Below are 12,999 nucleotides of genomic sequence, written 5' to 3'. Positions count from 1 at the left end.
GACCAGAGTGCTGAGAGACACTGACAGTCAGCTGGCAAAAACCTCTATGCAATGAGGAGCCGGAATCTGAACGCTGATTAAGAACAGGAAAGCCTATTGTACATTTTTTTTTCATTGTACAAATGAAACCTCGTGCGGTTGAAGCATTCTGTATGATGATAAAGCCTCACCAGAAAGAAGATTTGCATATGGTTAAGAAAGCCATTGTTCTCTGGAAATTAACCATCGGTTCATTTAAACATGTTTTTTTTGTTTTTTTTAAAGGAACTGGATTACTGAAGTTGTTGGGGACCACAAACCAGGGGTAAAGAGGTAAGACGAAAGAACAAAAGGTCTAGAAGAACCAAAACTCTCCTGAAGTGGAAAAGTGATCCAAAGGGTTTTCTGCCACAAGCCTCTTATATTGCCTTGGCTCCCAGTGAGCCTCCTGCCCGTTGTGATGAAAACTCAGCTCCGCTGAGCCCTGCAGGGCAATGCACAGGCAGACACTAAGGCAGAGCTACTGTACATGTGCACAGACAGACACTAAGGCAGAGCTACTGTACATGTGCACAGACAGACACTAAGGCAGAGCTACTGTACATGTGCACAGGCAGACACTAAAGTAGAGCTACTGTACATGTGCACAGACAGACACTAAGGCAGAGCTACTGTACATGTGCACAGACAGACACTAAGGCAGAGCTACTGTACATGTGCACAGACAGACACTAAGGTAGAGCTACTGTACAAGTGCACAGACAGCTGCATAACAACTACAGCCATTTTGGAGATGAACATTAAGCTCATACAGGACAATCAAAAAATGGTTCAGTCGAGCTGAAGGCAGGATTTCTAGTTTATACTTCAAAAAACTAAAACTGAGAAGGGCAGTTCAACTGTAGCAAGTTTTCTGAGCTTAGCTGAATTCACCACATCAAGAAATAGACACGTCACATTTGAATTTCAAGATTGCTGTGAAAGGACCCTCCTCCATAAACGCATAAGAACGGATAGGTAGTGCTGGCTATTAAAATGTATACCTAGCTTGATATTGGATGTTTGTTTTCATTGTTAGATTCATTTTTATTGTTTCAGAAATGCTCCTGCCATGTTGTTGCCAGGTGTATAATGTGACTAGCTCTGACTCACTGTGAAATTTCGAAAAGTAACAGAAAGTAATAAGACACCGTGCTAATGAAGCTATTTTTTTCCACGTTTTCAGTGCATTTATTCAATATACTTCAGGAATATTTGGATACCTCTGCATGATCTTAAAACTTCAAGCGATGGAGGAAGGCCAGTTCTGAAAAGGCAACCCTGTGAACTCCAACATTCATCTTAATCAGCTACTACTCCAGCGCAAACAGTGTAATGCCCTGCACAGACCCCTTCAAGACACTGAGTTTGTACAGGGAGGCTGTTTAGAACGAAGGCAGCGGGAGAATCTCTGTTCCCCTGGGGAAGAAGGGTAATAAATGATCCCAGCTCTGTCAGTGACTGCTTTTCTCAGTGCTTCATGATAAAGTCAAGTTGAAGTTTGTTTTTCATGACTGTGCAGTTGTGGTTTTCAGTGTAATATCTTTCCCTGGGTCTCTGTGAGACGGTGTGGTGATAATTCACTGGCTTAGTCTCATCATTCCCAGGGTGTCTAGTGAAGGCTGGGCTCGGAGAGTGGACCTTGGTTACTTATCCAGCAGTCAGAGAACAGCTCTCTTTCTTTTGAGGGTGGGTATGGGCTGTCCAGTGCTTTTTGTAATTTCTGTCTCTAGCACTTGATTCCTACCATGTCCTGCTATAAATCCTATTTTACCCTAAACCATGTGCATATATTCACTCATAGATAGATTCAGCCTTCCCTCAAGCATATACTGTATATGTTCAGGTGGGGAGCTGCGCCAGCATGCGTAGGCTGCAAAGGAACAAGTAATAGGTTTATTCCATGCTGCAAAAAGAAGAAAGAAAACACAACGTTTCGGCCGTGGAGCCTTCTTCAGGTGTGAGAGAGACAAGGCAGTAAGCGAAGGTAATGTAGAGGGAGAAATACATATATACTGTATATGTTTTATTCCTTCATGGGATACATCAGCGGAACATACAAATCAGGAAGACATTCATCTAAAATGCTAATATCTTTGATAGCTGTATTTTTTTCCTTTTGCTCATTAAACAGACACTTCATAAAGTATTAGGCTGGTAGGAAACTAACAGCAGTAAAAACAATAACCTCTTCCATCGTTAGTAAGTAACACTAATATTGTTAAGCTTGTAGTCCAGATTTCCATAATTTTCAAAAAAGAAAAAAACAAAAAGGGAAGAGGAAAAAATGTAATCTCCTGTTGAAGAAGGTAAAAAAATCACATGATAAAAATAAAAGGAAAAAGCAACAAAGATCTAATTCACTTTTGCTCAGGTTACAGTTACTTGCAAATGTAAAGATAAAACAATATGCAAATTGTTTTCAATACAACAATACAGCATTTTGGAAATCAGTTAGCAATCCAACCCAAATCAGTCAAAGCCTAAATGCAGGAAACAAAAAACACAATCAACCCTATTCATTTACTTCTGGTCTAGTTTCTAACAGTGTTTAAGACAAAAGATAGCAGCAAAAAAAAAATCACCAATTTCTCTTTGATGGAGCAGTAATATTTAACACTGGGATTATATACTTTACTGTTAGCTTTCCTGTTTCAATTGTTTCTATTCTATTAAACATAAGATTTAGCTTAAGATTTATTTAAATAAAAAGTAATCATGAAATCTAAAATACACGAAAGATTTACTACCTTTGTTTTACTAAACCTCCAAATGAGACAAATTACAACTGAGGGTTTAACATCAAACTGAAACAAAAACAGTCAATGCAAGCCAGTAACTACAACACTTAGTATTATAACTGAAGCCCTTATTGTTGATGTAAATGAAAACAATTCCAATCTGCACAGACTCACCTGCAGGGTACAGCAGGCTCTAGCTCATTTTATTCCATGTCACAAAGTATATTGTTTTCATAAAATGCATACTCATTTCCTTGTTGAGGGGTGTAAAAGTGCGAAGTTTGTTTCAATTTCTAACCATGCAAATCATTTCAGCATCTGAGTTCTGAATATTTTGGAAGCGGATCAGAAACAGACTGCAGAGAAGCACCTGGCTGTACTAGGTCATCTCATCTTGTTGGCTGAGATGGTCACCATCGCAAAGACAAAGCGCTGTGAGCACACCCTTCTCCTGGGCGTCTTTCCAGAGGCTATGTGAGGCAAAGGCGTACAGGAACGGGTTGAGGCAGCTGTTGAGGAACGTCAGAGATCCTGCTACATTGTTGCCTGCCTCCCACACACTCTCCAGCTTTGCAGATGCGTCCATATTGGAAGTCTTCAGGAGGATGGCGCAGACTTTGAGCACATTGAAAACGTGGCAGGGGAGCCAAAACACAAAGAAGGCCACCACGATCCGAGTGGCCACCTTCTCCAGCCTCGTGCTGCTGGCGAAGGTGGTTTGCTTCACCCTCCTGGTGAGGCAGATGTAAGAGGTGGTCAGGATGGAATAAGGGATGACGAACCCCAGAAGTGTCTCCAGCAACAGGAGCACCACTCTCTCGCTGTCTGAGCTGTATGTCCTGGGCAAACATTTCTTCTGCAAGTTGCTGTCCTCCACCACGTCCCGGACTTTGATCATGGGGCTGCCGAAGAGGCTGGCGAGGGCCCAGATCCCCAGGAGCACAGCGTTCTCCCCCCTGCGGCGCAGCCTCAGCTTGGCCTGAGGGTACAGAACCATGATGAATCGCTGCACACTCATCAGGGTGACGCTGAGCACGCTGGCGTACATGCTGCAGTAGATGACATAGGACAGGAACTTGCACGAGCCACTTCCGAAGACCCAGGTGGCCAGCAAGGCGTAGATCCAGAAGGGCAGGGTGATGAGTGTGAGGAGGTCGGTGATGGCCAGGTTCAGCATGAGCTTCACTGTGAAGGTAACTCTCCTCAGCTTGGTGAGCAAAGCCCAGATCACCACAGCATTGCCGGGGACCCCCAACACCACGCAGAGCCCCAGGACAACACTGGGGGCCACAGCTCCCTGGGTGTGATTAGAGGCTGTGCTGTTGGACTGCTGCATTGTGAGAAGACCAGAGTGCTGAGAGACACTGACAGTCAGCTGGCTGAGGAAGCTGGTAAAAGCCTCTACGCAATGAGGAGCCGGAACAGCTCAGACAGATAAACATGGTAACTTTACATTTTTGAAAATAAACTGAAATTTCATTTTCAATTTAATCAATTTGACATTTTTAAGCTATTTTTCTATTCCAAAGCAGAGACCAGGAAGAATCAATAATTTTTTTATATCATTTTTTATGGCCAGAATCTGAAAAGGGAAGTATATCTTTGCTTCTGAAATTGCCAAATATAGTCAAGCCTTATTGCACACAATGAGAGATTAGCAGTGACAATAGAAAATAGTTCATATAACAGACATAGAATCTGGCCTGGGGTACCTTCTGCGTGGTGTTCACAATGGTTTCCTGCCCCTTATACATGTTGGAGTGTGTGTGCCCTGTGATGGACTGGCAACCTCCGTCCAAGGTATTTTCTGCCTTGTGCCCATTGTCTGCCAGGTTACAGTACTCGACTGAATAATCCTTGAAAATTAATAGATGAAAATGGACATATATAAGTCTGGGATTTAACATTAATGAGCACTAAAATAACAGAATCAACTAAACAGACTTCAATTCCTTCTTCACTTTGCATAATATCACTTTCAACAGCCATGTTTCACTCTTAATAGGAATCACCAGCATGACATGCAGTAGTTGTCTCTGGCCATTGAAATGTGTGTGTATGTCTTACAGGGAGGAGGCGAACTTCGACTTTATATATGCCAAGCAGGATTAAAATGCTATGGACTGGCAGGAACAATTTAATACTTATCCCCACAATTCACAATGACTGCCTGCCACAAAACACACACACTATATACCGGAAAGGTGTTTATCAAAGGACACATATGCAGGATTGTCAAATATACAATACACCCCCCCCCCACCACCTCCACCCCTAATTAAACCAAATCCCTACAAACCACTGCCAGTTGCAGAATCTGCTGGAAATCTCACCTCTGTGACATTTTGCAGAAGCTTGTAAAGATGAAAGGGGGTGATTGTTACACTTTTCAGGTAATTATCCACAGCTCTCTATTTCAATTGTGTGCAATGCAAAAGTTCTTCTGCATAGGTGGAGCAGCTGGAGCACAGGTGTGCACAGGTGAGCACAGGTGAGCAGGCTCGTACGGGTAGCCCTGAGTGCACAGTTTAGCCATCTGTGTGGTTCCTTCAAATATACTATTATTCCTCACAGTCTGTGTCTCAGTCTTGTCAGCACTTACTGTATCTGCATGTCAAAAAACAGGCTCCGGGGTTCACACACACAGTGAGCAAGAGGGACTGGAAGTCCTCTTCTCACCTGTATTCACTCTTGTGTTCCAACACTGCCCACCACTCAGAGACATATAGCACCTGCTTACTGATTCTGACCACAGGAAGGCAGACTGTGTTGAAAATAGTTTTCATTCTAATATTTAAGTATGTTACAGGAATCAACATTTTTGTTATTTTTAAACTGTTTCATTTAGTTTGAAAGATAATATCATATCCATGTAATTATTTAACAGAGCCCATTAAAAGAAAGGCATACTTTTCAGCCAGTGACATTTGGGTTGTGACAGCACTTGTAACAAGTAACCCAGGCACCAGATTTCCTCCGGTGGAAACAGGGGGAACGCTTATTTTGACAAATTCATTCACTTACAGTCTGTGTTCACTTGGTTACTGTTCACCACAAACCTTAAGTGGTGGATGAATAGCGGTCTGGATAACATACAGCCAGCAGTCACATCACCCTGCAACTCACCACTGACAGGCCATTGAAACTAAGCAAGTATGAGCCTGAGGTATGAAGTGGTAGTAAGGCCAGTAGGGGGTGGTCACCCTGCAGTCTTTCTTGTAAAAAAAAGGGGTCCGTCCTTTGGATGAAACGTAAAACCAAGGTCCTAACTCTCTGTATTTATTAAAAATCCCAGTGTGTTTCTTGAAAAGAGTAGGGGTGTTAACCCAGCATCCTGGACAAATTTCCCATTGGTCTTTACCAATCACAGCCTCCTAATAATCCCCGTCTCTGAACTGGCTTCATCACTCTTCTCTCCCCCCCACTGAGAGCTGGTGTGTGGGGAGCGGACTGGTGCACTCTGGCTGCCATTGTATCATCCAGGTGGAGCTGCACACTGTGCACAGGTGGTGGAGGGGAGTCCCCATTACCTGTGTAGTACTTTGAGTGGAGTGTGTAGAAAAGCACTAAATATGTGTAAGGAATTATAATTATTATGTTATTTAAATCACTGATCAGAACTTGGGCAAAGAACCGTCAGCTCTCTGCAGCATCATCTTGCCCTAATAACACCCCATTGAGGGTTGCCACATTAAACACTAAAGAAATACCGTGCCCATATCCCAGAGTAACACATTCAAGGTGCCATTTACAATCAGGATAAAGCTGTCTACCAAATAGCATGTTCAATAAAAATGTCATTTAAATTAACCACTACTGTCCCATTACTGACCCACTACTGCTACTTAACAGAGGTAAATCTTCTCAAAGATGCTTTCACCAGAAAATACAAATAATCCTGTCTGGTTTTACAGATTCAACTTCAACAAACGAACTGCGGGATTCTTATTAGAAACGCACATCACATTCATTACCGCAAGTTTCTGTTTTAATTTCAATTATCATACAATGGTAGCCATACAGCGACGTCTTCTGTCGCAAAGCCGGAGTCTGTCGTAAAACGGAAACGGGCCTCTTTGTTGTCCCGGATGTAGTTGTTTGTGGATAGTGGAGGGAGTGTGTGTGATTGTGGCCGGAATTTATTTGTTCGGTGCAATTCTGTTTTCTTTTGTTTTACGTTTACAGAGTTCTTTGGAGAAAGGGTCCTTAGTCTTTATTTTTCGCGGTGTTTTTTTTTTACCACCGTTTTGCTTTTTGTGGGGATTAACAGGCTTTAGGAGAATCATGTCGGTCGTGCCTCCCAACCGATCACAGACCGGCTGGCCCCGCGGAGTCACCCAGTTCGGAAACAAATACATTCCGCAGCCGACCAAGCCGCTCACCCTGGAGCGCACCATCAACCTGTGAGCCTTGTATTTACTTCCTTATCGTTGTGTGTCGCGGATCTTGCACAGCATTGAACTGAACGAAAAATCTTTTAGTATTTAGTCTCTTTTTTTGGCTATGCTGTTTTCTGTAAAGAACTCGACTTAAGTTTGCAATGGAACTTGCTTTCTGTCTGAACAGTGGCGTAGAAACTCAGTATTGAGATGAAACGACTTTGCGTGGTCAGGCTACATGATGGATGAGCCAGCTGGTGTGTTTTGAAAATGTTTCCCTTGACTGTGTGATAATGACGAAAAAGACTTAAGACTTAAGGCTGCAGGACGAGGAAATTAGTTCTCAAGATGTAGGAGTGCCAGTTTAATGCCAGTCAATAAAGAATATTGCCTTCTGAGTTTCTTAAATGCGACAGGTTCGGGGTCTTGAATTTCTGTTCTTACTGTTTTTTCAGGTGCTTCGTCCAGTTGACAGTTTCTTGCGTTTGGATTAACTAGTGTGTGGTGCCTGTATGATCTTACAGTTCACCCATTTTCTCACTCTTTATCCAGTACAGGGTCGCAGGAAACACTAGTGCTGAAAATGTCGTGTAGCACCAGTACACTACCAGGCTGAAACCTTGGATGGGGCTCTCTCTCTGGGCTCCTGCAGCGGGTGTTGTCGCCAAGTTGCTTCACTGAGACTCTCTGTTGCAGGTACCCACTGACCAACTACACCTTTGGCACGAAGGAGCCCCTGTACGAGAAGGACAGCTCAGTGGCGGCACGGTTCCAGCGGATGCGCGAGGAGTTTGAGAAGATCGGGATGCGGCGGACGGTGGAGGGGGTTCTGATCGTGCATGAGCACAGGCTGCCGCATGTGCTGCTGCTGCAGCTGGGCACCACCTTCTTCAAGCTGTGAGTATCCAGCAGGGCCGGGGTGGCGTGTGTGACCTCCTGGCTATGAGGCTTGAGAGTAGGAACGCTGAACTACGACCTCCAGGAGAGGAAGCCGTGGTTATCTAGGTGGTAAGTTAACTCAGGACAAGGCATTCAGGGTGAAGTGAAGAATTAAGACTGCTCTAAGGTGCTGACGGAGTTAGGCCAAGGGATCACTGACAGCTTAATGAAAGGAAAACCAGGGTCAGGTGGAATGAAGGAGACAAATGCAGGAGCTGGTATTTGGAGTAAGCTGCCTGCCAGGTGGTTCAGGCCGGCTCCTCGTGTGCACTCCGGGACCATCTGACCAGCAGCCACACAAGCAAGAAGGACCACATGACCCCTTGTTTGCAACCTTTCTTGTGTCCTGATGTCTTTATCTTGGCTTGTGTTCAAATTGAATTTTCTGCTTCTCTCAACTGACTCCTGCTTGCAGTTTTTATGTCTGAAATGGTTGCAGGGTGTGTGTTGTTTTTACTGCGGCTCATTGAATTGTTTTGTCTTTCAGACCGGGTGGAGAATTAAACCCAGGGGAAGATGAAGTGGAAGGACTCAAGCGCCTTATGACAGAGGTATTGATTTAGTAAAGAATTTCATGTCTGTCATAAATGTATCTCTTTACACAGGTTTCTTTCTGTTTGATTGGTATTCTGATAGTACACTACTTTGCTTGAAGTTTAAAATCCATTATCTGTGGTAGTTCATTTAGGTTAGCTTCTGAGGCTGTGATAGCTAAGCACTGATTTATAAGCAGGTTGTGTTTTCTTTTGTGACATCCATGTTCTGTCTGCTGTGTAGCACTACACACACTGAGTCTGCTCACAGTGTAAATGGAGAAATCCATTCTTTTCAGTTTTTTATGATGTGTGAGTGTTTACTGTGTTTTTTCATCAGTTTCATTAAAATACTTGTGCTGCTGCTTTTTGGCCGACATGCAATTAGTTTTTAAAAGTTTTTTAATCACCAGATTCTGGGACGTCAGGACGGAGTCCAGCAGGACTGGGTGATTGATGACTGCATAGGCAATTGGTGGCGACCCAACTTTGAGCCTCCGCAGGTTAGTTCTTCAGTTTAAGTGCCTACACACATGCACACAAAGTACAGCTGAGAACATAGGGAAAGTTACAAGATAAGATATACAATTTCTTGTATTAGGAATTTGCCTTTTTGCATACCCCAACTTGCTCTCCATGAGACACACAGACAGGGAGAGAAGCTTGGGGTCAGAGCGCAGGGTCAGCCATTTATACAGTGCCCCTGGAGCAGTTGGGGTTAAGGGCCTTGCTCAGGGGCCCAACGGCATAGGATTCCTCTGCCGGCTGTGGGATACGAACCGGCAACCTTCCAGCCACAGGCGCAGATCCTTAGCTACAGAGCCACCGCTCCGCCCCTGCATGTGAGAGGACCCTTGTTTGGCCCTACAGACTTGTTTGGTTGTTAGTAGATAATTGATCTGAAGAGCTCATCCAGTCGTTTCTCGAAAGAAACCAGCGTGTCAGCTTCAGTAGCATGGCTGAGTAGCTTATGTCTACTTCCAGCTATACAAGAATACTGTGAATACTGGAAGGATTAAGAAAATGAAAAGTTATCTACTTTCCATGTAAAGTTTTACTATGATCTCTTATTTAGTTTTGTTTCTGGCTTGTGTGAGGATTATTACAATGCATATTCAATCATAGACTGCTGGAAGCACAGATGTTTTGTAAATGTTGTACAGCATTGTGTGTATGTGTATGTTGTGTGCTGACTCCCCTGAGTTGCTGTAACTCTTGTACCAGCTTCTCTTCCCACGCTAAGGTAGTCTGTTCACATCCTCTTTTTGGTTTTGCTTTGCAGTATCCATATATTCCAGCTCACATCACCAAACCCAAGGAGCACAAGAAGCTGTTCCTTGTGCAGCTGCAAGAAAAGGGTAAGAGATTTGTGCTTCTGCTGCCTGACCTGAGGATGATGGCTACAGAGCTGAGATTCTCAATTTCAATTCAATTTATTTTTATATAGTGCCTTTCACAACAAGGTTGCCCAAAGGCACTTAACAAAGCATGTGACCATAAATGTTGTGAATACAGAACAGAAAAGACCAGAAGACAATGGAGGAGAGGAACCAAAAAGTCCTTAGTAAGGAGAGAAAAAACCTCTAGGGGCCCAAGGTTGACTGGCTGCCCAACCCCTTTGGGCATGCTAACATACTTATACAATTAAAAAAAGGAATAAATGAATACCTGACAGGAAGCCAATGAAAAGAGCTAAGTATAGGGGATATGGTTGTAATTTCTGCTCCTAGTAACAATTCTAGCTGTTGCATTCTGAATTAGCTGTAAGGTGTTGAAAGAGTGATGGGTGCTCCCTGATAGTAGGGCATTGCAGTAGTCTAACCTGCTGTATACAAGAGCATGTATTAATTTCTCTGTGTCTTGAGTGGAGAGAATCTGCCTTAGTTTTGCAATATTTTTTAACTGTAGGAAGAATGTTTTTGATACTGTTTTAACATGAGAGTTAAACAAGAGCCTTGCGTCTAATATGACGCCTAGGTTACATGCTGAGTCTTTGAGGCACATTTTAAAATCCTCTGAATTAAGTGCTGAAGATATAGTAGTCCTATCAGTATTGTTGCCTCCAAACAACAGAACCAAACAATTAACTAAAGTGATAATAGACGAGTTGTCGTTAGGTGTAAACGAAATCCATATTCGAGTGTCATCAGCATATGAATGAAAGTTAATATTATGTTTTCATATTATCCTACCTAGCGGCAGCATATTGGAGAGAACAATATTGGTCCCAGCACTGATCCCTGTGGTACCCCAAATTGAACTGGTGATATTGACGAAGCAGTACAATTATTAGATATTTGAGCATAATGAAAACGATTAGTTTCATAAACCACTTAAGGACGGTTTCACATAAGCCAACCTCAAACTCAACCTTAGTTTCCAGAACAGAGTAGTCAACCGTGTCAAAGGCAGTACTAAGATCTAAGATCCTCTGGCATGATCTTGCTTCTGCTCGTAGCTGTTAAACTCAAGAAATGGAATGAGATCAAAATGTAGTACTGATTATGAGTGTTCAAAGGTTTTACTTTTGCACTTTTGAGATTTTGCACAGCTCATAGTTACTCCATCAGCCCCCACTGTTATCTGTGTCAGTTATTAATTTATTGCTGGTGTGTGAATGTATTGGGTGGATGCATTCTGTTACTGGCTCTATGCCATATATGTTTGTATTGTATGTCTTTAATTGTATGAGCTCACTGATCCAAATTTCATGCAGTTAGTTGTGGCAATAAAGCATTGAACTGAACTGTTGTCTATAGTAAAAAAAAAAATATTTTGCTGCAGCCCTGTTTGCCGTGCCCAAGAACTACAAGCTAGTGGCTGCTCCCCTGTTTGAGCTGTACGATAATGCTCCCGGCTACGGCCCCATCATCTCCAGCCTGCCACAGCTTCTGAGCAGGTGAGTTCTGGGCTCTATTAGGGGAGTAGGTACGGCCGAAGTCTTCTCCATTACGGACAGGAATCATGTCCACACCCTTCAGACACATGCTGTGTCACATTGAGTTTTGCTTTGATGATGCTCTTGGTATATTTACAATTGTTTTTTGTTTATATCCTGATATACGTTTAGCTCCAACTTTATCCTGGTGGGTTTAATGTGGCAGGTTGGGCTGATGTTTTGTCTCATCTGCATGGTTGAGGCTGTGTGTGGGCTCTCATACGTTGATTTATTTCTGCTTGCAGGTTCAATTTTATTTATAACTGAGGAGATTCCTGTCCACTGGCTCCAGCGAGGGATTGAGCTGTCTCTGTGAGCGCAGCCTCAGAAGGAGCAGAGTGACCCGGCAGAGGGCTCTGTGGATTTGCCAGACTTTTTTGTCCAGTGTTTTGTTACAGCTGTTAAGAGATATGTCTTGTTTTAAGGAATTAGTATAGACGTGATTAAAGCAAATGTCAACTGTTATAAATGAAGTGGGAGATTTTTTTTTTCTTTTCAAACATTTATTTTTTTAGTGTTGCTATCACTTTTATACTTCATTAAAACTGTTCCCTGGTGACCCAAAATCTTTTTTATGCTCTTTGACAAATGTCTCCCAAGTCTGTGTACAGTAGTGGATTGTTTAAAGATGTCAGCTTGACCTATCCTATTTTTGCACATGAATGTCATGTGTTTTTGTAATAAAATAGCCTTTCCTTGTTGGCAGTTTCAAATTTTATCCGCTATTTTGGTTAGTCTAGATGCACTATAAGTTGCTAAATATTTTCACATGTGAAATTATTTCAGTGGCCGTAGCTACTGTCGACATTTATTAAAGGATTTTGGTATGAATATTCTGGTAGATACGGATGTTCAAGCCCTGCCCGTTTTCCACATTTTCCTGTGTTGGCACCAGAGCCATCAGCTTTGGCAGGTGTTTATCATTGAGCTCCATTTCTACCAGCACAGTGTTAATTTAGGATTGACTCATTCCTAGTCATCGTGACACTAGCTCATTTTGGAACCTTGCTGTAATTCAGGCACTGGACAGCAGACAAAAAAGTGGATAGTGGTATGTGAGCATTCCAAACATATTCATTCCAAACATGGAAGAAAGGAACAGCTGTCTGAACAGATGTCAGTATTTACAAAATCTAATAATCTCTTCTCCTGAACTACCCTATATTAATTCAGGTAAACAAATGCACGATAATAGCTGAAACTACCCTTTAAAGTCTGCACTTCAAGCTTCATTAAATGCTGTGCACTTGGAATGCTGACTTGTGAAAAATATCTGAAAACTGAAAAATTGCAGGCCATGACTGATTACACAACACATTACATAAACATGGGTTTTACAGTAAAATTATGTTTTTTAAAAGAAAATGTAAGTGAGATAACCGTATGTCTTATTCTGAAAATCACTCATTTGTGATGTACTGTATATAGACCCATAAGGTGTCCTATGTTTA

At 42.5% G+C, this 12,999-nt stretch overlaps 2 protein-coding genes across 3 annotated transcripts; one reads left to right on the top strand and one right to left on the bottom strand.

Annotated features, from left to right (window-relative positions):
- Positions 1-3,138: 3,138 nt before the first annotated feature.
- Positions 3,139-4,095, bottom strand: LOC148817355 (leukotriene B4 receptor 1-like). The gene has a single exon (XM_088939234.1). The coding sequence runs from the start codon at positions 4,093-4,095 to the stop codon at positions 3,139-3,141; it is 957 nt and encodes a 318-aa protein (XP_088795360.1).
- Positions 4,096-6,842: 2,747 nt separating this feature from the next.
- Positions 6,843-12,114, top strand: nudt21 (nudix hydrolase 21). Of its 2 annotated transcripts, none has more exons than XM_088938700.1 (7): positions 6,843-7,162; positions 7,835-8,035; positions 8,565-8,628; positions 9,024-9,113; positions 9,893-9,968; positions 11,395-11,509; positions 11,794-12,114. In XM_088938700.1, the coding sequence occupies exons 1-7, from the start codon at positions 7,044-7,046 to the stop codon at positions 11,813-11,815; spliced, it is 687 nt and encodes a 228-aa protein (XP_088794826.1). In that variant the 5' UTR covers positions 6,843-7,043; the 3' UTR covers positions 11,816-12,114. The 2 variants fall into 2 exon arrangements, with proteins under 2 accessions (XP_088794826.1, XP_088794825.1); XM_088938699.1 differs by having other exon boundaries at positions 6,847-7,162; positions 9,009-9,113.
- The last annotated feature ends 885 nt before the right edge of the window (positions 12,115-12,999 follow it).

This window comes from Atractosteus spatula, chromosome 21 (assembly GCF_055471065.1).
Source record: "Atractosteus spatula isolate fAtrSpa1 chromosome 21, fAtrSpa1.hap1, whole genome shotgun sequence".
Classification (NCBI taxonomy): Eukaryota; Metazoa; Chordata; class Actinopteri; order Semionotiformes; family Lepisosteidae; genus Atractosteus; species Atractosteus spatula.
This window is presented reverse-complemented; position numbering and strand designations above follow the sequence as displayed.

Coding starts and splice junctions, on each gene's coding strand:
- LOC148817355 (XM_088939234.1), bottom strand. CDS start 4,095: ATGCAGCAGTCCAACAGCACAGCCTCTAATCACACCCAGGGAGCTGTG.
- nudt21 (XM_088938699.1), top strand. CDS start 7,044: ATGTCGGTCGTGCCTCCCAACCGATCACAGACCGGCTGGCCCCGCGGA. Junction 8,036..8,564: donor GGCACCACCTTCTTCAAGCT/GTGAGTATCCAG, acceptor TTTGTCTTTCAG/ACCGGGTGGAGAATTAAACC. Junction 9,114..9,892: donor CCAACTTTGAGCCTCCGCAG/GTTAGTTCTTCA, acceptor TTTGCTTTGCAG/TATCCATATATTCCAGCTCA.